General features: G+C 44.9%; 1 protein-coding gene and 1 long non-coding RNA gene across 5 annotated transcripts; one reads left to right on the top strand and one right to left on the bottom strand.

The window, feature by feature from the left end:
* Positions 1 to 11,605: 11,605 nt before the first annotated feature.
* Positions 11,606 to 14,146, top strand: LOC118356995. Its single transcript, XR_004820081.1, has 3 exons — positions 11,606 to 11,757; positions 11,931 to 12,031; positions 13,757 to 14,146. It is a non-coding gene; the product is annotated as an uncharacterized LOC118356995 (long non-coding RNA).
* LOC113928977 (transmembrane emp24 domain-containing protein 9-like) lies at positions 14,134 to 22,418 on the bottom strand. Of its 4 annotated transcripts, none has more exons than XM_027605400.2 (5): positions 22,285 to 22,418; positions 16,630 to 16,730; positions 16,196 to 16,321; positions 14,747 to 14,893; positions 14,134 to 14,608 (listed from the first exon to the last, which is right to left on the bottom strand). In XM_027605400.2, exons 2-5 carry the CDS (start codon positions 16,696 to 16,698, stop codon positions 14,459 to 14,461), a joined length of 492 nt encoding a protein of 163 aa, XP_027461201.1. In that variant the 5' UTR covers positions 16,699 to 16,730; positions 22,285 to 22,418; the 3' UTR covers positions 14,134 to 14,458. The 4 variants fall into 4 exon arrangements, with proteins under 4 accessions (XP_027461201.1, XP_027461202.1, XP_027461198.1 ...); XM_027605401.1 differs by lacking the exon at positions 22,285 to 22,418 and adding an exon at positions 21,877 to 22,275; XM_027605397.2 differs by lacking the exon at positions 22,285 to 22,418 and adding an exon at positions 17,099 to 18,482.
* Position 22,419: the final 1 nt, after the last annotated feature.

Below are 22,419 nucleotides of genomic sequence, written 5' to 3'. Positions count from 1 at the left end.
ATAGTTTGGTTTTTTGGTTTTTAGTATTTCCCATGCAACATTTGGGAACACATAGTAAAAAAAAGTTATTCTACTGAAATGCGCTTTTAACAGAGCGCCTGTATTTTATGTGGCGACCCTAAATGAGGATGACAGACAATAAAAAAGTACGTGCTTCAGTGATAGTTATAAGTGCTATATGAGATGATGGAAGAGGAAAGTGGAACTCTTTCGTTTTGGAGGTCAAACAAGATTATGAGAATTTGCACTTGCTTGTATACAATAACACTAACATAAACCTAATCCCAGACACCCTAACTGCTTCCACTGTGGTCTTCCCATGGTCCATTCTGCAGAGAGCAACCAGAGTGATCCTTTTAAAAATATAAGCTAGGTAGAGGCGCCTGGGTGGCTCAGTTGATTAAGCTCCTGACTTTGGCATAAGTCCTGATCCCAGAGCCCTGGGATCGAGCCCTGCATCAGGTTCCCCGGTCAGCGGATAGTTCGCTTCTCTCTTTCTCTCCCTTACTGCCCCTCTCCCCTGCTCATGCTCTCTCCCAAAATAAATAAAATCTTTAAAAAATAAAAATATGAGGCAGGTAGGATTACACTCCTACATAAAGCACACCAATAGCTCCCCATTGCAACAACTAAAAACTCACAACTTTTTTACCATGACTCTCAAGACTCTGCCTTAGCTGGTCTCTGCCCTACCTCCCTGAATCTCATCTCCCAGGGCTCTCATCCTCACTTTCAGTGGTCACATGCACTAGTTTCTTTCTGTGCCTTGAACACACCAAGATCATTACCATCAGGGGAACTTTCCATTTGCATTGTTTCCTCCTGCCCAGGACAATCTTCCTCCCAGTACTTTCTCATCATTTAAGGCAGGATTCTATCCCTTACCTAGACAGGTTCTCTCACATCAATCTTGTTATCAATTACCACTGCTTGAAATTATTTTATTTATTTATAATTTGCTCTTTTCACTAGAATATAAGCTCAAGAGCAGGAACTTGTTGATCTTGTTTGTCAGTTTCATCAGCAGCTGAAACTGCAGAGACACATAATAAATATTCATTGGTTGGCCATATTTTGGAATCCGGGGTCAGGATTGGTCATCTCTACCCTCTGAAAACTTACTTCATAATCCTTGAGCTCCTAATCTCTTTGGTTTGCTAATAGAAAGAGTTCCGAATAAGCAGAAATAGGTTCTTTTTTTTTCAAGTTTTTAATTTCTAGTTAGTTAACATATATGGTAAAATTGGTTTCAGGTGTAGAATTTGGTGATTATCACTTACACATAACACCCAATGCTCATCATAACAAGTGCCCTCCTTAATACTCATCACCCATTTAGCCCATCCCCCTACACACCTCCCTCCATTAACCCTCAGTTCGCTCTCTACAGTTAAGACTCTCCTATTCTTGGGGCGCCTGGGTGGCTCAGTCGATTAAGTCCGCCTGCAACTCAGGTCATGGTCTCAGTATCCTGGGATGGAGCCCCACGTTGGGCTCTCTGCTCAGCGGGGAGCCTACTTTTCCCTCTCCCTCTGCTGCTCCCCCTGCTTGTGCTCGCTCACTCTATAGCTCTATTAAATAAATAAATAAATAAATAAATAAATAAATAAATAAATAAATATCCTTTAAAAAAAGACTTATTGTTTACCTCCCTCTCTTTTTCCCTTCCCCTATGTTCATCTGTTTTGTTTCTTAAATTCCACATATGAGTGAGATCATATGGTATTTGTCTTTCTCCAACTGACTTATTTCGCTTAGCATAATACCCTCTAGCTCCATCCACATTGCTGCAAATGGCAAGATTTCATTCTTTTTGATGGCATATATATATATATATATATATACATATACATATGTATATATATATATCTGTCTTCTTTATCCATTCATCAGTCGATAGACATTTGGGCTCTTTCCATAGTTTGGCTAATGTTGATAATGGTGATATAAACATTGGGGTGCAATGTGCCCCTTCAAATCAGTATTTTTGTAACCTTTGGGTACATACCTAGTAGTGCAATTGCTGGGTCATAAGGTAGCTCTACTTTTAACTTTTTGAGGAACCTCCATACTGTTTTCCAGAGTGGCTGCACCAGTTTGCATTCCCACCAACAGTGCAAAAGTGTTCCCCTTTCTCCACATCCTCGCCAACATCTGTTGTTCCCTGTGTTGTTAATTTTAGCCATTCTGACAGGTGTGAGGTGGTATCTCGTTGTTTTTTGTTTTGTTTTGTTTTGAGAGAAAGCGAGCATGTGTTCATGTGCACATGCACACTGGGGCTGGTAGGGGGCGGAGGGGTGGGCAAAGGGAGAGAGAATCCCAAGCAGACTCCACAACCCTGAGATCATGACCTGAGCCAAAATCAAGAGTCAGACACTCAACCAACTGAGCCACCCTGGCGCCCCTCATCATGGTTTTGATTTGCATTTCCTCGATGACGAAAGATATTGAGCATCTTTTCATGTATCTGTTAGCCATCTGCATGTCGTCTTTGGGAAAAAAATGTCTATTCATGTCTTCTGCCTGTTGCAGAAATAGGTTCTATATTCCGGCCCTGGCATAGACATCACTGAACTGTGTGAACATTTACTACTACCTTGATCTCTGTGTGTTGTAATTTCCTTAGCTGCGCCATAATAATACCCTGCCATTAATTAAGTGCCCACGAGCATTGTCTTATTTTCCCAAGCTTCACAAAACCATATGAAAAAGTTATATTACCTCATGATACAGATAATACAGATGAAGAAGCAAACTGGATGAGGTTAAAATAACTAGCACAAGGCCATGCTATGAGTAATGAATGAGGTAGAGATAGAAAGCAGACCCAGTCTATGATGAAGCCCAGCTTCATTCAGAGACAAAACACAGATGGTAGATAATATCTGGATGCAGCAAATACGTAGTGATAAAACATTTTATAAGGAGTCAGACACATAATTGTTCTCAATCTTATCCCATAACTTCATAGTTCCACCATTTATTGGCTTTGTGGCTTAACTACTTACTCTGACCTTCAGATTTCCCCTCTGTAAATAGTTATATTTAAAACTTATAGGATGGTTGTGAATATGACATAATATGTAAGTATCAAGCATTGATTTCATGCTGTATTCCTTTTGTCACTCTTTCTTTTCTGTTTTTTTTTTATTTATTTTTCTTAGTAATCTCTACAACCCAATGTGGGGCTCGAACTCACAACCCCAAGATCAAGAGTCACATCTACTAACTGAGCCAGCCAGGCACCCCTGTCATTCTTTCCTTTCTTTTTGGATAAGTGACTAAATGCTTGTATTCCTGGTGCCTGGTAAGTATATAGAACATATTCATTCAAATAAAAAAAGAATACTTGGGCGCCTAGGTGGTTCAGTCCGTTGGCATCTGTCTTCGGCTTGCGTGGTGATCTCGGGGTCCTGGATCGAGCCCTGCATCAGGCTCCCTGCTCAGTGGGGAGCCTGATTTTCCCTCTCCCTGCCCCCTGGTCATGCTCTCTCTCTTGCTATCTAACTCTCTCAAATAAATGAATAAAATCTTTTTTTTACTGTACTATTTTTAATTAACATATAATATATTGTTTCAGGGGTACAGGTCTGTGATTCATCAGTCTTACACAATTCACAGTGCTCACCATAGCACATACCCTCCCCAATGTCCATCACCCAGCCACTCTATCCCTACCAAACCCCTCCACTCCGGCAACCCTCTGTTTGTTTCCTGAGATTAAGAGTCTCTTAGGTTTGTCTCCCTCTCTGGTTTTGTCTTGTTTCATTTTTCCCTCCCTTCCCCTATGGTCCTCTGTCTTGTTTCTCAAATTCCCCATATCAGTGAGATCATATGATAATTGTCTTTCTCTGATTGACTTATTTCACTTAGCATAATACCCTCTAGTTCTATTCACATTGTTGCAAATGGCAAGATTTCATTTTTTTGATGGCTGCATATTATATATATACCACATCTTTATCCGTCAAATGATTAAAATCTTAAAAAAAATACTTGCCTAAAGTTACATAGCAATAAATCATAAGGTTAATCAGCTCTACATTCTCTGGTATTTTTTCATACCCCTGGAAATTTCTGGGTGCTTAGGGTGAAACACTGCAATTCTACTTTTTACATATGCTTCAGAGAACAATTAAAGTAAGGAAGATATAGAATATTCACAAATGATTTCAAGTTATCCTTTGCAGAGACTAGACCAAAAGCTTTCATCCTTCTCTGAAAAACAAACTGAGGGTTCTAGAGGGGAGGGGGGTGGGAGGATGGGTTAGCCTGGTGATGGGTATTAAAGAGGGCACGTTCTGCATGGAGCACTGGGTGTTATATGCAAACAATGAATCACGGAACTCTACATCAAAAACTAATGATGTAATGTGTGGTGATTAACATAACATAATAATAATAATAAAAAAAGCTTTCGTCCTTGTTTTTATCACTTAGAGTTGTGTGGCCTTGTGCAATGATTTAATCTCCCCACCCACAAAATGGATATGATAACACCTATGTCACAGTGTTCTTATGGGGATGAAATTAGATTATATTAACTTTATGAGGATGAAGTGCTTATTACCACAATGCCCGGCTCATGACTCAGCCTTAGCATTCGGGTATAGTTAGATGTTTTTTGCTTCACCTGACGGAAAACCCAAGCAAAAAAAGGCCCATAGTAAGGACCTTTCTTACCTTATACAATAAGAAGTCTAGGGGTAGGGTGCTTCCAGGGCTGATTATTTCAACATGGCACACCAATGCCTTCAATCATCCACCATCTGTCCAGCTTACCACTCTGTCATCTTTAATGTCTGCCACTCTCCTCTTGGTTGCAGCTCTAAGTAATCACATCATAACACACCACCAAGGCATGAAAGATAAGTACCCACTGTCTGATGTCCTCTTTTAAGAGAGGGAGAGAGAAAAAACCTTCCCAGAAGTTCCAGAAATAGACATCCTTATGTCTGTTAGCCAGAACATGGTTAATGAACTAACCCCCAAATAGGAATGAATGGGATTACCATGAAAGGTCTGGTCTTTCCTAACGCAGATGTCACCCAGAAGAGAGTAGACAGAACTGGGGTTCTCTTAGCAAGTCATAAGGGATGGGAAATGGCTGTTGGGTAGGCCACCAAGGGTATTGTGATAGTCCTCAGTGATGGTCACCAATATTTCTGGTTTTCTTCCTTTCCCGGCGTGTAGCAGAATTGTAGTTCCTGGCCCCCTTACAGTTGGGTGGGAACATATGATTAGCTCTGGCAAATGGGTAGTGAGTTGAAATGATATGTGTCACTTTCATGTTGGTCCCATTTTTCACTGTAATTAACCACAAATAACTAGCAAAACACATACAAGAAAGAAAGTGAATTATCTGATTCTGATTGATTTAAATAACCAAAAACTACACAAGAACATGCTCAGAAAAATTAAAGATCTATAAAAATGAAAAGATACACTGTGTTCAGGGACCAGAAAACTCAATAATGTTAAGATATCAGTTCTCCTCACATTGGTCTGCAAATTCAACATAATCCCAATCAAAATCCCCGCACATTTCTCTCTCTCTCTCTCTTTTAAGACTTATTTATTTTGGGGTGGGGGAGGGCAAAAGGAGAGGGAGAGAATCCTCAAACAGACTCCCCACTGAGCACAGAGCCTGACATGAGACTCAATCTCAGGACCCTGAGATCATGACCTGAACTGAAATCAAGAGTCAGACGCTTAACCGACTGAGCCACCCAGGCTCCCCCCAGTAGGTTTTTTTCTGAAAAATTAACAAGCTAATGCTTCATATTGAAATGCACTAAAATAGCCAAAACAACCTGGAAATACAAAAAAAGTTTCAGGACTAACACTACCTGATTTAAAGACTTATTATAGGGGCACCTGGGTGACAGTCAATCAAGCGTCTGACTCTTGATTTTGGCTCAGGTCATGATCTCAGCATTGTGAGATCAAGCCCCACGTCAGGCTCCATGCTGGTCATGGAGCCTACTCAGGATTCTCTCTCTCTTTCCCTCTTCCTCTGTCCCTCCCCCCACTCATGCATGCACCTCTCTCTAATAAATAAAATCTTTAAGGGACACCTGGATGGCTCAGTTGGTTGAGCATCTGCGTTCAGCTCAGGTCATGATCCCAGGGTCCTGGGATTGAGCTCCACATTGGGCTCCCTGCTCAGCAAGGAGTCTGCTTCTCCCTCTCCCTCTGCCCCTCCCCCCTGCTCATGTTCTCTCTTTCTCTCTCTCAAATAAATTAAATCTTTATAAAAAAGATTCCACATATAAGTGAAATTATATGGTATCTGTCTTTGTCTGATTTACCTCACTCAGCATAACATCCTCTAGGTCCGTCCATGTTGTCACAAATAACAGAATTTCATTCTCTTTTTAAGGCTGAGTGATATATATATATATATATATATATATATATGTATTTATATATACACACCATTTCTTCTTTATCCATTATCTATTGATGGACACAGTTTGCTTCCATGTCTTGGCATTGTACATAAAGGTGCAATGAACGTAGAGGTATATGTATCTTTTTAAATTAGTGTTTTCATTTTCTTTGGGTACCTAGGAGTGGAATTACTGGACTGCATAGTAAGTTTTTTTTTTTTTGAGATTTTATTTATTTATTTGAGAGAGAGAATGTGTGTGTGTGCAAACAAGGAGAGGGGCAGAGGGAAAGGGAGAGGAACAAGCAGACTCCCCGCTGAACAGGGAGCCCAATGTGGGGCTTGATCCCAGGACCCTGGGATCAATGACCTGAACCGAAGGCAGACACTTAACCAACTGAGCCACCCAGGTACCCCTGGACTGTATGGCAGTCCTATTTTTAATTTTCTGAGGAACCTCCATACTGTTTTCCACAATGGTGCATCAATTTACATTCTTAGCAACAGTGCACAAGAGTTCCCTTTTCTCCACATCCTCATCAACACTTGTTTTTTCTTGTCTTTTTGATTCTAGCCATTCTGACTGCTGTGAGGCAGTTCACTTTGTAATTTTGCTTTGCATTTCCTAGCTCTCAAATGATGTTGAGCATCTTTTCATGTGTCTGTTGCCCATCTGCATGTCTTCTTTGGAAAGATGTCTATTCAAGTTCTCTATTTTTTAATCAGATTGGGGGGTTTTGGTTTGTTTTGTGCGTTGTTTTTTTTTTTCTTTTTTTGGTGTTGAATTGTATGAGTTCTTCATATATTTTGGAAACTAACCCCTTATCGGATATATCATTTGCAAATGTTTTCTCCCATTCAGTAGGTTGCCTGTGCATTTTGTTGATGGTTTCCTCTGATGTGCAAAAAGCTTTTTATTTATTTATTTTTAAAGATTTTATTTATTTGAGAGAGAGAGAATGAGAGATAGGGAGCACGAGAGGGAAGAGGGTCAGAGGGAGAAGCAGACTCCCTGCTGAGCAGGGAGCCCAATGTGGGACTCGATTCCAGGACTCCAGGATCATGACCTGAGCCGAAGGCAGTCGCTTAACCAACTGAGCCACCCAGGCACCCCTGCAAAAAGCTTTTTAGTTTGACAAAGTCCCAACAGTTTATTATTCCTTTTGTTTCCCTTGCCTTCCCTTTCCTTCCATAAATATGTTTCTAAGGCCAATGCCCAAGAGATTACTGCCTATATTATCCTTTAAAAGTTTTATGATTTTATATCTTATATTTAGGTCTTTAACTCATTTTGAGTTTATTTTGTGTATGGTGTAAGAAAGTGATCCAGTTTCTTTTTTGCCTGTAGCTGCCAGTTTTCCCAACACCATTTATTGAAAAGACTGTCTTTTCTCCATTATATATTCTTGCCTCCTTTGTTGTAGATTAATAGACCATATAAGTGTGGGTTTATTTCTGGGCTCTCTATCCTGTTCCATAGATCTATGTGTCTCTCTTTGTGCCATTACCATATCTTGTAACCTTTTCTGATTTAAAGTCTATTTTGTCTGATACTAGTATAGTCTCCCTGCTCTCTTCTGGTTACTGTTCGTATGGAATAGCCTTTTCTATTCTTTCACCTTTATGTCTGGATCTAAAGCAAGTCTCCCATAGACAACATATACTTGGGTCATGGCTTTTATCCATTTTGCCAATCTTTATCTTTTCATTGGAGAATTTAATCCATTTACATTTAAAGTAATTACTATTAAGGAAGGACTTCTGTCATTTTGCTATTTGTTTCCTATTTACCTTATAGCTTTTTGTTCCTCATGTCTTACATTTACTGTCTTCTTTGCATTTAATTTTTTAGTAGTGAAATATTCACATTCCTTTCTCATTTCCTTTAGTATAAATTCTATGGCTATTTTCTATGTGGTTACCATGGGAATGACATTTAACATCCTACAGTTATATCACTCTAACTGGAATTTATACCAGTTTACCTTCAGTAACACCCAAAAACTCTGCTCCTTTAACAGCTCTGTTCTTACCCTTTCAGTTGTGGATATCACAGAATTATATCTTTATACATTGTGTGTAATGATTTCTCCTTACTATAAAAAGAAGCTGTAGAAACATTCAATAAACTGAATAAATATCCAGAGAATTATACTAAATGGAAAAAGCCAATCTCAAAAGGTTGCATACTGCATGATTCCACTTATATAACATTCTTGACAAAATTATAGAAATGGAGAATACAGATTAATTGTTGTCTAGGGTGAAAGACAGGGTGAAGGAATAGGGAAGTAAAGTGTAGGTATATAAGTCAACATGAGGGATCCCTGTGGTGATGGAAATGTTCCCTGTCTTGATTGTATCAATGACAATATTCTGGTTGTGATATTGTATTATACGTGGGCAAGATGTTACCATGGGGGAAACTGGGTAATGGGTATACTGGATCTCTCTGCATTGTTTCTTACAACTGCATGTGAATCTATAATTATCTCAACATAAAAAGTTTAATTTTAAAAATACTAGAAACTTTTATTATAAAAAGTTATCATTTATTAATTCTGTAATCATTTGTTAATTCCAAATGGTGGTGAAATCAGCATGTAGTTATAATAGTACTAAGAAAAACACAACCAGGGTGCCTGGGTGGCTCAGTCGGTTCTCTCAGGGTCCCGAGACGGAGTTGGGCTCTCTATTTAGCAGGGAGTCTGCTTCTCCCTCTCACTCTCTCTCTGTGCTCTCTCTCTCAAATAAATAAATAAATAAACATCTTTAAAAAAGAAAAAGAAAGAAAAACACAATCAGCAATTCACAGAAGAAATCAATGACCGAGAAGAAACACTAGGCATTTGAGGAAATAAAAATGAAAAGGACAGGAAGGAAATGAAATAAACAGAAAATAAAAGGAAATACAACTTTTCATCCACTTCTAAAGTTTTGCAAAGATTAAAAAGGTTGAGAACGGTTGACTAGAGTGTGGAAATTAAGCACTGCAATACACTGCTGGTGAAACTATAATTGGTACAAAGTTTGAAAGGGGAATTTTGTGATCTCTTATCAAAAACTATGTCCTACAGTAATGCTTTTTTAGAAAATGAACACAAGGGGTGCCTGGGTGGCTCAGTCGTTAAGTGTCTGCCTTTGGCTCAGGTCATAGTCCTGGGGTCCTGGGATCGAACCCCGCATCGGGCTCCCTGCTCCGCGGGAAGCCTGCTTCTCCCTCTCCTACGCCCCCTGCTTGTGTTCCCTCTCTCGCTGTGTCTCTCTCTGTCAAATAAATAAATAAAATCTTCAAAAAAAGAAAATGAACACAAATTGTTATTGCAGCAATATATGTAAGAGCAAATAATGGGGGGGTGGTGCCTGGGTGGCACAGTCAGTTAAGTCACTGACGCTTCTTTTTACCTCAGGGTAGTGAGATGGAGCCCCATATTGGGCTCTGTTCTCAGCACGGAGTCTGCTTAACATTCTCTTCTCGCTCAGCCCCTCCCCTGACCGTGCACACGCACATACTCTCTCTCTCTCTCTCTAAAATAAACAGATGAGGGGCGCCTAGGTGGCTCAGTCGTTGGGCGTCTGCCTTCGGCTAGGGTCGTAATCCCAGGGTCCTGGGATGGTGCTTCCATCGGGCTCCCTGCTTGGCGTGGGGCCTGCTTCTCCCTCCCCCTGTTTGTGTTCCCTCTCTCGCTGTGTCTCTCTCTGTCAAATAAATAAATAAAATCTTGTTAAAAATAAATAAATAAATAAATAATAAAATAAACAGATGAATCATGGAAAAAATAATTGGGGGAAAGAAATCTTAACCACGTTCATCATAGAAATGGTTAAAAATAAGGTGCTGTATGAACCAAGATGATATTATATTGTTACTGTTAAGAAAAATGAGTTAAAGACTTGTAATAAGGGGGAAATGTCAACACATCCTCAAACTTCCCTCCCCAAGATCAAACAAAACAAAGAGAACCCAAATTAGAGAGGAAACCTCCAACTTCTATGAAACCTTAAGATGGCAAAATCAGAAACTAACACTGCCAAATACACTGGAATTTGGATAAAATCCTGGAAAGGCAGACACAGACCCTCTGTTGATCTCACACTGAGCACAGAGCCCTCCAAAACAGGCGACTCTCCCCAAGACCCCCACCCATACTCCTTTACCTGCGGGCCACTGGGGCACCAAACCATGTCCTGGAGAGGAGCCAACACGGCGGAGCCCCTGCAGCAAAGCCCGCGTGGTTGATGTCTGGTACTGATGTTGTGCGGGGGAATGCCTGGGACCATACAGACCAGACGAGACTAATTCTAGGAGTGGATGGGTTTTGAAGAGCAAAAAAAGGTAAAGGAAGTCTCCTTGGCTTTTTATTTCCCCCCAAGAGAAGTTGGTGCACCATTTGTGTCACTTTTCAAAATTAAGAGGGGTTTGTTTTGTTCCGTTTTTTGCTTTTTTTTTTTAAGATTTATTTGTTTATCCTAGAGGGAGAAAGCGCGCTCCAGCTTGGGGGGTGGGGTGGAGGGCAGAGGGAGAGGGAAAGGGAATCTCAAGCAGACTCCGTCTGGAACCCCTATGGAAGGGGGTGCTCAATCCCAGGACCCTGAGATCATGACCTGAGCAGTAATCAGGAGCTTTTGGGATGCCTAATTGACTAAGCAGAAATCAGGAGCTTTTGGAAGGCTTAAATGACTAAGCCACGTAGGCGCCCCTGTTTTTTGTTTCTTGGGTTTTTTTTTGCTTTTTTAAAGTAGGCTCCACGCCCAGCTGGTGCCTAACACAGGGCTCGAACTCAGGACCCAGGAGATCAAGACCTGAACTGAAATCAAGAGCCTCACGCTTAACCCACTGAACCACGCAGACCCCCTAAAAGATCAGTTTTTTAAAAATGCAAGCCCAAAGTGTAAATGCAGACACCTGGAGGGAAAGTCAGGGATCCTCTGTTTCAATCCTGTACCTGCTCATAATTCACTCTGCCACCCCACAAACATACTGCGTTACTTCCACCATCTCTAAAAAGTTGATAATCACATTCGCCGGCCACCACGACAATCAACGGAAAGGCGGTTTCAATTCCGGGGCCCCAATTCTATCCCGAGCAGAAGCGCCTCCCTTATCAGGTACTGTTTCGCTGGGGCCGAGGGCATTTCGGGACTTGTAGTCCAGCCAATGGAACTCGTCATCCCGGCAGGCCCTGCGGCTGCGTCAAGGTTACGCGCTGCCGCCGCCTGCGGCTCTGAGGACAAGTGCTGGTCGGATGCAGAGCGGGTCTAAGAAGAGTGTTTTGCGGCCCGCGGAGGCGCGCTTTACTTCCACATCGGGGAGACCGAAAAGAAGTGCTTTATTGAGGAGATTCCGGACGAGACCATGGTTATAGGTGCGGGTGGAAGGGGAGAGTTTGGAACAAGACCTTGGTCTTGGGGCGGCGGGGGGCGCGGGAGAGTCCGCTCTTCCAGAGCGGGGAGCACCCGGTCTCGCCGCGTCCTGGCGAGGGCCGACTCGACCCCACCTCGCGCTCGTCTGACCTGGGTTCGCCCCGCTTCCCTCCAGGAAACTACCGGACACAGCTGTATGACAAGCAGCGGGAGGAGTACCAGCCGGCCACCCCCGGGCTTGGTATGTTCGTGGAGGTGAAGGACCCAGAGGACAAGGTGAGCCGGCCCCTGAGCCCCGCCGAGCCCTCCACTCTGCACTTCACCGCTAGACCAGGCGGGCGCTGGTACTTCCCTCCTACTCGCCGCAGCCGCTCAACTGCTGGCGGTCGTTGGGGGTTGGTGAGAAGATCCCGGATTTTCGCTCTAGGCCAAACTTGGGCTGCTATAGGCTAGCGGCTCCTCTCAGCTTCTTCCCGACTGCTGCATGACTCGGCCAAGCCCCCTTCCCTGCCCCGAGCCGTTTTCCTGGCCTGTGAGATGGAAATGCACCTGTCTTGTAGGCGCGGTTCGTGGGTTAATTGTGGTGCTGGCCATCAAAGAATTTCGTTAACTCTAATGCTGTGACGTCTAGACTTGAGGAGTTCACAGAACGGGGTGCTTTCCAAAACGAATGAGCGGCTTTTAATTTCGACGAATATTAAAGCAAAAGAAAAAAAAACTTTAGTTGCCACCTTTGGTTTAAGAAAAGAACCACACCAAAAGAGCGTAAATGGCAGGAGCTCCAATAAAGAGCCCTTCCCAAGAGCAGTCACGTGTCAGCTCCATCTCAGACGCTTCACCTCTGCCCCAGAAGGTTCTCAGACAAGGCTTGGGCAACTGCTGCTGAGCAGCTCTAGACCTTTTAATGTTGCGAGGTGCCTAAGGCTCTGTTTGCCAACTTTTGAGGCACTGAGAGCCTGAAGCCCTGTTTCCTTCCAGCCCCATCCCCCTGTAACACTTGCCTAAGCCCCTTCTCCTTAGGTCATCCTGGCCCAGCGGTATGGCTCTGAAGGCAGGTTCACTTTCACTTCCCGTACCCCAAGGGAACACCAGATCTGTCCTGTGGTCTCTCTTAGAGTCGGGATTATGATATAGTGGCTTTCTTTCGGTTTCCCAAATTGCCATGTTCTTTTTTGCTTTAGGGCTCCTGTATGTGCTAGTCATTCTGGCCAGAACACACTTCCCCCAGCTAACTCCTAATCATGAATGCAATTCTAAAAAGCAGCCTTCTCGGACCATCTAGATTAGACCAGAGCTAGTATCATGTCATTCTCAGCACATACCCTTCTCAGAAACATGCATCGCCTTTACCTGTTGTTCAAGCCCTGCCTCATTTGGTATCAGACCATAGGCTCCATGTGCAAGAATGTGCATGTCTGGATTGCTCTGCTTCTCCTATGACAGAGAGCAAGGCACCCCCCCAACACACACACCCCTTCAGGTAAGGGTAATGAACCCTAAGATCACAAACTCTGTCTTGAGGTTGCTCTCCAGTGGTTCCCCACCAGCCGTCAGTTCAGTCCACTCATACTTTCCAGAGGCCAGTTATGACCACACCCACAAATGAGCAAATCTCCAAGGCTTGCAGTGTCCCTCAAACATATCCTAGGGGCGGGTGGGTCTGTCTCGGGCCAAGTGCTGGGGCTGTCCCCACATCCCCCTCCTCATGGGGAGTCTCCCTTTATTGACATCCTTAGCTTTGATGATTTGGGCTTCATTTTGTTGAGGGTGCCAGCCAGTGAAATTTCCTTATCACAGAAAATATCAGATTCACATGAGAGATGACTATTCCAACAGGGCAACCAGCAGAGGTAAAATGTGGGCTAGATCAGGCAGTTGCAGTGGGTGCATAGATGCCTGGTCGTTACACCTGTGAAGGTCCTGACATGTGAAGGTCAAGTTATAGGAGATGCCGACTATAATGGAAACTATTACTTGGAATCCTATTTTTTTTTTTTAAAGGAGAAAAGAAAGCATCTTCTGAAAAAAAATCAACCTGTGACATCATAAAGACAGACATAGGTTGGCTGAAAAATAGTGGGAAGACAGAGGTGCCCATCCAACTACCTGGAAGAACCCAGCAGAAGAGCACATGAACCTGACTGGAGCCCGCAAAGAGGCACAGGATCACCACAAGCACTCAGGTTACCCATAAGATGGGCCCAAATTGGACCTTTCTGGAAAGGGCTCCACAGGTTGCTAAGGCTTTTGGAGAACAAGCTTTCTTCATCCCATCCATTTCAGGATCCGTCCCCACCAATGCATGCAGAGCCTCACATGTTAATATCTGGTTAGAAACAAAACACCAGAATGAATTGCAGAGCGGGAGGCAATAAATGTTTAGGTCAGAAAGGTTGCAGTTTATAGTCACTCTTAATTCTCTCCATCTTGGGACAGTTCATCCATCCGGTTTAGCCAGGGGCGTGGGGGCACCCTCACCTTCCTCCTCAACAGCACAAAGCCACAAAATCCTACAGCTCCCCGACCAAGCATCTAGTGGGCAACTCATCCTCTCCCAAATGCTGGCTGAGAAACCAGTTGAAAGAGGTCCTCTGTCCCCCCTGCAGGGTTGGGGGATTGGGAGCCAGGAAATAGACCAGGCCAGGGCACTTTCAATCAGTTAACAGAAGGGGAATGAGTTGGGGCTAGGTTTCTGGGGCCCAACTACACCAGCTTCTTGGCTTTAAAGAAACTCTTGAGGTGCTGCATCTGCCAGACACCCGTGGCAACCAGAATGAAGGTCTGCAGAATGGACCACCACAGCACCCGCTGGTTGGTGCTCTCGCTGGTCTGCCGGAAGCGCTCCTCTCGCCACTGCGGGAGGAGAGAAGGGAGAAGCCACCTGTCTAGAACTGAATTTCACCCCCACCCCCTCGGCGGGAAGGGCCGGAAGAGCCACTTCCCAGGAGGTCACACAGCCCCTGCCCCAGCTGTGCCAACCCAGCCCCTCACCCTCTGATACTCCTGCTCCTTCTGGATCAACTCCACCTGCTCCACAAGCTGCTGTACACGCAGATGCAGCTGGGTCAGCTTGTCCTTGGCCGCAAATTCCGCATAATCATTGGTGTGTTCACCCAACTGCATGTCCAAGTGAATGGCCTGGAACAGGAGGACCCAGGATGGGGGTCAGGGGAGCTTAGCTCTGTGAACCTGCCAGAAATCTAGCTTCTACGTCCCCATCTGGGCCTGATGCTGGCAGCTCCATTCCTCACACACCGACCTGGTGACTGGCCCTGCTCAGGGGGTCAAAACACCAGATCGGAACCCTGCTTATGTGGAGTTCTACATTGAAAACACAAAGGATGGGACTACACGTGCAGAGAAATAGAGGTGTGACTCAGCCAGGCAGTTTACTAGAAGTTCTGTATGGGGAGGTGACAATGGAGAGCCCTGAAGCACTCAGAGGCAGAATAGCTCTGAATCTCACGTCATGAAGCTTGGTCTTTATCCTAGGGATGGCGGGGAGCCAAGGGAGAGTTTGTTTTTTGTGTTTTTGTGTTTTTTTTGCTGTCAAATTTTATTTCTTTTTAATTTTTTGGATTTTTTTAATTTTGTTATGTTAATCACCATACATTACATCATTAGTTTTTGATGTAGTGTTCCTTGATTCATTGTTTGCGTATAACACCCAGTACTCCATTCAGTACGTGCCCTCTTTAATACCCATCACCAGGGTAACCCATCCCCCCACCCCCTCCCCTCTAGAACCCTCAGTTTGTTTCTCAGAGTCCATAATCTCTCATGGTTCATCTCCCCGTCTGATTCCCCCCCTTCATTTTTCCCTTCTTGCTATCTTCTTTTTTTTTTTTTTAACATATAACATATTATTTGTTTCAGAGATACAGGTCTGTGATTCAACAGTCTTACACACATCACAGCGCTCACCATAGCACATACCCTCCCCAATGTCTATCACCCAGCCACCCCATCCCTCCCACCCCCCTCCACTCCAGCAACCCTCCATTTGTTTCCTGAGATTAAGAATTCCTATCAGTGAGGTCATATGATACATGTCTTTCTCTGATTGACTTATTTCGCTCAGCATAATACCCTCCAGTTCCATCCATGTCGTTGCAAATGGCATATGGAGGGCCTCAAAAAGTTGAAAATAGAGCTACCATACAACCAGCAATTACACTACTGGGTATTTATCCCAAAGATACAAATGTAGGGATTCGAAGGGGTATGTGCACCCCGATGTTTATAGCAGCAATGTCCAAGGGAGAGTTTTAAGTCAGAGTGACCCTCCCAAGGTCCCCTTTCATCCTCAGGAGTGGTTGTCGGGGTGCTTCAGGTAAAGTCTCAGCCCTACTCAAAGGCACCACCCACCACACCCTTCTCACTCTAGAGGCCGAGGAATTGAGTCCCTGGGGACAGGGGCCTCCCGCCTGCCACACTCACCAGCTTGCCATCATAGAAGAGGGCGAACCGGATGGACTCAAGGTGGAGGCAGATCTGGTGCTCTCCGGGAGACTGGGAGGTGAAGGTGAAGCTGCCCTGAGGGCCGTACTGTCGGGCCAGAAGGTTCTAGAGGAAGCAGCCTCCAGTGAGCACAGAGAAGTTAGCCTAGTACCTGCTCCCAGGAGAATTCTGGGGGTATCCCAGGTGCAGACCCCCGCAGGCCAGAGGGGTGGGTGTGAGGGAAATAGCATCGGTTTGGCTGGAAAGTCTCAGATGCCAGCACTGCTAATACAGAATACGGATGGCAAAGACCATGGCCCTCCTTGAGGTAGCCTGCCTGACCAGATCCTTCTGTGAGAAATGAAGGACCAGAGAGGGCTACGCATTGACGCTGGGGCGTTGGGGGGCATGCAAGGAGTAAAGGCCTGCCTCACCTTGTTCTCGGGGTCTTTCACAAACACGAACAAATTGATCCACTGCGGGGAGGGCTGGTACTTTTCCATAGCGGGGTCGTAGAGCTCCGTCCTGTAGTTACCTAATGGAGAGGCAACAGAGGTGCATTTCTGTCCATCCCCGTGACCAAGTCATGGTGGTCGGGGGTGGGGGGTTGAGGGACAGGAAGATCTCGAGTCTGACCACTGCCCTCCGCTTCTCCTCCCTTCTCCAGCACGACTTCTCTGCCGTCGTTCGAGTCTGCATCAGACTCGGCGCCCCTGGCCCGCCGCACAGGCAAGAGAGGATGCCTTGGCTAGACTTCTGTCCACCCATTCTCCCCGCCCCAGCCCACCCCCGGCAGGGGAGGGAAGGTGCGGGCCTGAGCTGGTGCCACGGCGCCCCATTCCCCTCCCTTCTCAGGATTCTGGGTGCAGGGAGGGCAAGGCCGGGAGTGGCGGGCGCGCGCACCTATGACCACGGTACCATCGGGGATCTCCTGGATGAAGCACTTCTCCTCCAGCTCGCGGACCTCAAGGTAGAACGCGCCCCCGTGGCCCATGAGCGCCAGCAGCTGCCCCAGCAGCAACGGCAGGGCCATACCGGTTGCTTGCGCTCTGCCCCATCCCCGCCCGGGGCCAGCCCCTAGAGCCCCGCAGACCCCCGCCACCTTCGCAGGCAAGTCTTACGGGTCTCCGCGCGGAGCGTGCGGAGACTGCGAGCGCACTTGCGGACTACAACTCCCGGGAGACCCCGCGCGGCCCCGCCCCCGGTGCGTTCCTGCTGTTCCGGGCTGCGGAGGGGCCACGCAAGCCCCGACCCAACCTGCGCCAGGCTCTAGAGCGATTTCCACCGCCCGCATCTCTTACTCCGCGTAGAAACTCGGGGATGTGTGGGTGCTGTTAGCCCTTCTTGCTGATTGAGGTAACATCCTCAAAGAGGGGAGGGGGCTTGCCCTCTGCAACTTGCAGGGCAGTCACCCCAGATGTGTGCGGAAAGGATGGGGCTAATGGGAAGTTTATTACCTGGACTTGAACCTCGAAGAGCTTAGAATCGATTGGGGGAAGGAGGTGACATGGTGAGACGGAATGAGAAGCCCTGAAGCAGTAATTCAGGAAGGGGAGAGGGAAATGTCGCGGTTTCCATGGTAGAGATAGATTTGACTCAAGCCTTGAAGGATGGTTAAAATCTCCCTGAGCAGCGGGGAACAAGAGCAGTTTAGGCACGGGGACCCAGGATTGCTTAGCAGTCAGTGGGCCGGTTAAGGGACTGGGGGAAGAAAAGTTATAGGAACATGGAGGGAGGAGGTAATTGGACTGAATCTGAGGGCGCAGGAGGTGCCGAGCACACTTCAACAGGAGAGCCCTTCCTCCAGTGTACTTTTCTCTGCATTGGGACCAAAAAGAGGTTGTGGGTGAGCCTGGAGGGAAGAGAAGATGGCAAGGAAGCCACTGGAAAAGGATAGGGTACACAACTAAAAGGTGTGGGAGGGTGACGCCAACATGACAAAATGGGGACCCAGAAAAAACAAGTCTCGAGAATTCCAAAGTTCACAATGCCCTGGGTCTAGACCCAAACATGTCAATAGAAAGCTGTAGCCCAACCCAGGTAATAGGATGAAGTCTTCCACCTCCTAGTGCCCAGTGATAAGAGATGCTCATTAGTTTATTCAGTAATATGTGGTGATGACGATGATGATGATGATCTTTATGTATATATAATCTCAATACAGTGTTTTAAGATTGACAATATAGGGGCATCTGGATGGCTTAGATGGTTAAGCGTCTGCCTTTGGCTCAGGTCATGATCTCAGGGTCCTGGGATGGAGCCCCACATCAGGCTCCCTGCACAGCAGGGAGCCTGATTCTCCCTCTCCCTCTGCCCGCCCCTCCCCCTGCTTGTGTGCTCGCTCTCTCTGTGTGTCAAATAAATAAATAAAAATCTTTAAAAAAAATATTGGCAATATGTTTTAGTTACCAGGAATGGTCCCCTCATTTTAGTGGTGTAGCTCGTTGGCAGTGTTTTTTATTTCTTATTTCTTCACTGGGAATGATCATTAAACAAAAATGGCAGAGTCGATGTTAACAAAAGTCATACGTTAGAAAGGGCAAGTAAGACAAAAGCTGAAAAGCATCTGTTGGAGATTTGGGAGCTAGTTGTTCACCAGGGGATGCAGCCAGAGCTGGGAGCAGAGGCAGAAAAGCAAGGATTCAGTCTTGGAAAGCGAGGTGCTGTCCGTGGTCCTGAAGCGTGGTTCCTCTCTAGACCAGTACCACCCACCACCTGTAGTAAAGCATTGGCTGTTTTGTTTTTAATAAAATTTGCAATCCCTCACAAACCAATACTCCTATAAAATACAATAAAATATGAAACTAATCATGTGCTTGGATATCACATCAATATTAAATTTCTGTAAAAATTCCTAAATGCTTAGTCAATTTCTGTACTTACCTCATTGCAGACCTATAACAAACATGGACCAGTACCAGCCCCCACACCACACTGTGAATATCACTCTTGCATGGCAGTGGTCCACTGGCCAGACTACTCACAGGAATCTCCCAAAGTGTAAAAAGTGGAAAATGCTTGCAGTTACGTGTATGTAGGAGATAGTGCACCAGTGAGATTTCAAGGCCCAGAACCCAGACATTAGGAAGGGGGAACATGACTGTCCAAGTAGCAAAATTGTTTTGTTAAAAATAGAACAACCTGGGGGTGTCCAGGTGGCTCAGTCAGTAAAGCATCTGACTTTGGCTGGGGTCCTTGTCTCAGGCCCACCTACTGCTTTGACTGTGTCCAACGCCCAGTGGGGGAGATTTCCAACAAGATGGGTAAGGATCCTTTCTTCTACTAACTTGGGGTTTAGGTCTTCTTCTTCTAGTTCTTCAAGTTGTAAAGTGAAGTTGTTGATTTGAGATATTTTTATGAGTGTACGCATTTATAGCTATAAATGTCTTTTTTAGCACTGCTTTCTCTGTGTCCCATATGTTTCAGTGTTTTTGTTATCATTCATCTCTAAGGATTTTTCTCAGAAATCCCCTGTGATTTCTTCTTGATTGATTGGTTGCTTAAGAGGGTGTTAATTAGGGGCGACTGGGTGGCTCAGTTGGTTAAGCATCTGCCTTCAGCTCAGATCATAATCCCGGGGTCCTGGGATCAAGCCCTGCCCTTTGGGCTCCCTGCTCAGTGGGGAGCTTCCTTTTCCCTCTGCCCCTCCCCCCAGCTCATTCTCTCTCTCCCAAATAAATAAATAAAATCTTAAGAAAAAAAGAGAAGGGCCACCTGGGTGGCTCAGATGGTTAAGCATCTGCCTCTGGCTCAGGTCATGATCCTGGGATTGAGCCCCACATCCAGCTCCTGGCTCAGTGGGGAGCCTGCTTCTCCCTCTCCCTCTGTCTCTCTCCCTGCTCATGCTCTCATTCTCTCTGTATCTCTGTGTCTCAAATGAATAAATAAAATCTTAAAAAAAAGAGGATGTTGCTTAAAGAGAAAAAATAGAAATATGTAATTACAATATTGCTATAATTGTTGATATAAGCAATAAGCTGATTAACTCTCCAGATAATTAACTGAGGGAAAAAAGTCAATCTCAAAAGGTTACATACCTTATGAGTCCATTTATATAACATTCTGGAAATGACAAAATTATAGAAATGGAGAACACAGATTACTTGTTGTCTGAGGTTAAGGAGAGGGTGAAGGAATAGGGAAGTGGGTGTGGCTTGAATACACAACATGAGGGATCCCTGTGGTGATGGAAATGTTCCCTGTCTTGACTGTATCAATATCAATATCCTGGTTGTGATATTGCATTATACGTGGTCAAGATGTTACCATGGGGGAAACTAGGTGATGGGTACACTGGATCTCTCTGCATTGTTTCTTACAACTGCATGTGAATCTGTAATTATCTCAACATAAAAAGTTTAATTTTAAAAGCAATAGAAAATTTTATTATAAAATGTTATCATTTGTTAATTCTCTAATCATTTGTTAATCCCGAATCCTGGTGACATCAGCACTAATAGCATGTAGTTATAACAGCACTAAGAAAAACACAAGCAGTAATTCACAGAAGAAAACAAATGACCAACAAAAAAATGCTCAGTATCCAAGGAAATAAAAATTAAGAGGATAGTGAAATACAACTTTTCATTCAATTATTTTGCAAGATTAAAAAGGTTGAGAACTAAAAAAAAAAAAGATAGCAGGAGGGGAAGAATGAAGGGGGGAATTCGGAGGGGGAGACAAACCATGAGAGACTATGGACTCTGAGAAACAAACTGAAGGTTCTAGAGGGGAGGGGGGTGGGGGGATGGGTTAGCCTGGTGATGGGTATTAAAGAGGGCACGTTCTGCATGGAGCCCTGGGTGTTAGACGCAAACAGTGAATCATGGAACACTACATCAAAAACGAATGATGTAATGTATGGTGATTAACATAACATAAAAAAAAAAAGGTTGAGAACTTTGACCAGGGTGTGCGGAAGTAAGCACAAGAACCCACTGCTGGGGGGCGACTGAGTGGCTCAGTCGTTAAGCGTCTGCCTTTGACTCAGGTCATGATCCCAGGGTTCTGGGATCGAGCCCCGCATCGGGCTCCCTGCTTGGTAGGAAGCCTGCTTCTCCCTTTCCCACTCCCCCTGCTTGTGTTCCTGCTCTCCCTCTCTGTCTCTGTCAAATAAATAAATAAAATCTTTAAAAAAAAAAAAAGAACCCACTGCTGGTGAGACTGTAAATCGGTATGAAGTTTGAAAGGGCAATTTTACCAAAAAACTATGTCCTACAGTAATGCTTTTTTAGAAAACGAACACAAATTTATGTACAATATATGTAAGAGCAAATGATTAGGGGAAAGAAATCTTAACCACTTTCATCACAGGAGTGGTTAAAAAAAATAAGGTATGAACCAAGATTATGTTATAGTGTTACTGTTGAGAAAAATGAGGTAAAGACTTCCAATGAAGGGGAAATGTCAACACATCCTCATCAAACTTCCCTCCCCAAGACCAAACGAAACAACAAAGAGAACCCGAATTAGAGAGAAAACCTCCAACTTCTATGAAACCTTGAAGTGGCACAATCAGAAACTGCTAACTCCAAAGAGCTGCCAAAATACACCGGAATTTGGATAAAATCCAGGAAGGACACGAAGGGCACACCCAGACCTCTGTTGACCTCACATTGAGCGCAGAGCCCTCCAAAACGGGGCGGCTCTGCCCCCCAAGACCCCCACCAATACTCCTTTACCTGAGGGCCACTGGGGCACCGAAACACGTTCCGGAAAGGAGTCACCACGGCCGAGCTCTGCAGCAAAGCCCGCATGGACGACGTCTGGTGCTGATGCGGGGGCGGGGCGGGAGGAGGGGCATACCTGGTACCATACAGACCAGATCAGACCAGAGCTAGGATTGGATGAATTTGGAGGTGAAAGAGAAGTGGTAAAAGAAGTCTCCTAGGCTCCTTTTTTTTTTTTGTATTTGAATTTTTTTCGAAAATCAGTTGGTGCACTGTTGGTGTCACTTTTTCAAAGTTCAGTTTTTTAAAAATAGAAGCAAGCCCAAAGTGTCGGACCCAGAGACGTCAAGTCAGGGATCCTCAGTTTCAATCCTGTATCTGCTCAAAATTCATTCTGCGACCACAAATTGCGTTACTTACAGCATCTGTAAAAAGTTGATAAACACTAGCAGTCGCCGGACCGGCACCACGATCAACGGAAGGAAGGTTTCAATTCTGACGGCGCAATTAGGTTGCAGGCAGAAGCTGCTCTCCAACCAGTTACTGCCTCGCCGT

The sequence above is a fragment of the Zalophus californianus genome, chromosome 5, assembly GCF_009762305.2.
Source record: "Zalophus californianus isolate mZalCal1 chromosome 5, mZalCal1.pri.v2, whole genome shotgun sequence".
Classification (NCBI taxonomy): domain Eukaryota; kingdom Metazoa; phylum Chordata; class Mammalia; order Carnivora; family Otariidae; genus Zalophus; species Zalophus californianus.
The sequence above is the reverse complement of the archived record's forward strand: the minus strand, read 5'-3'. Positions and strand labels throughout refer to the sequence as shown.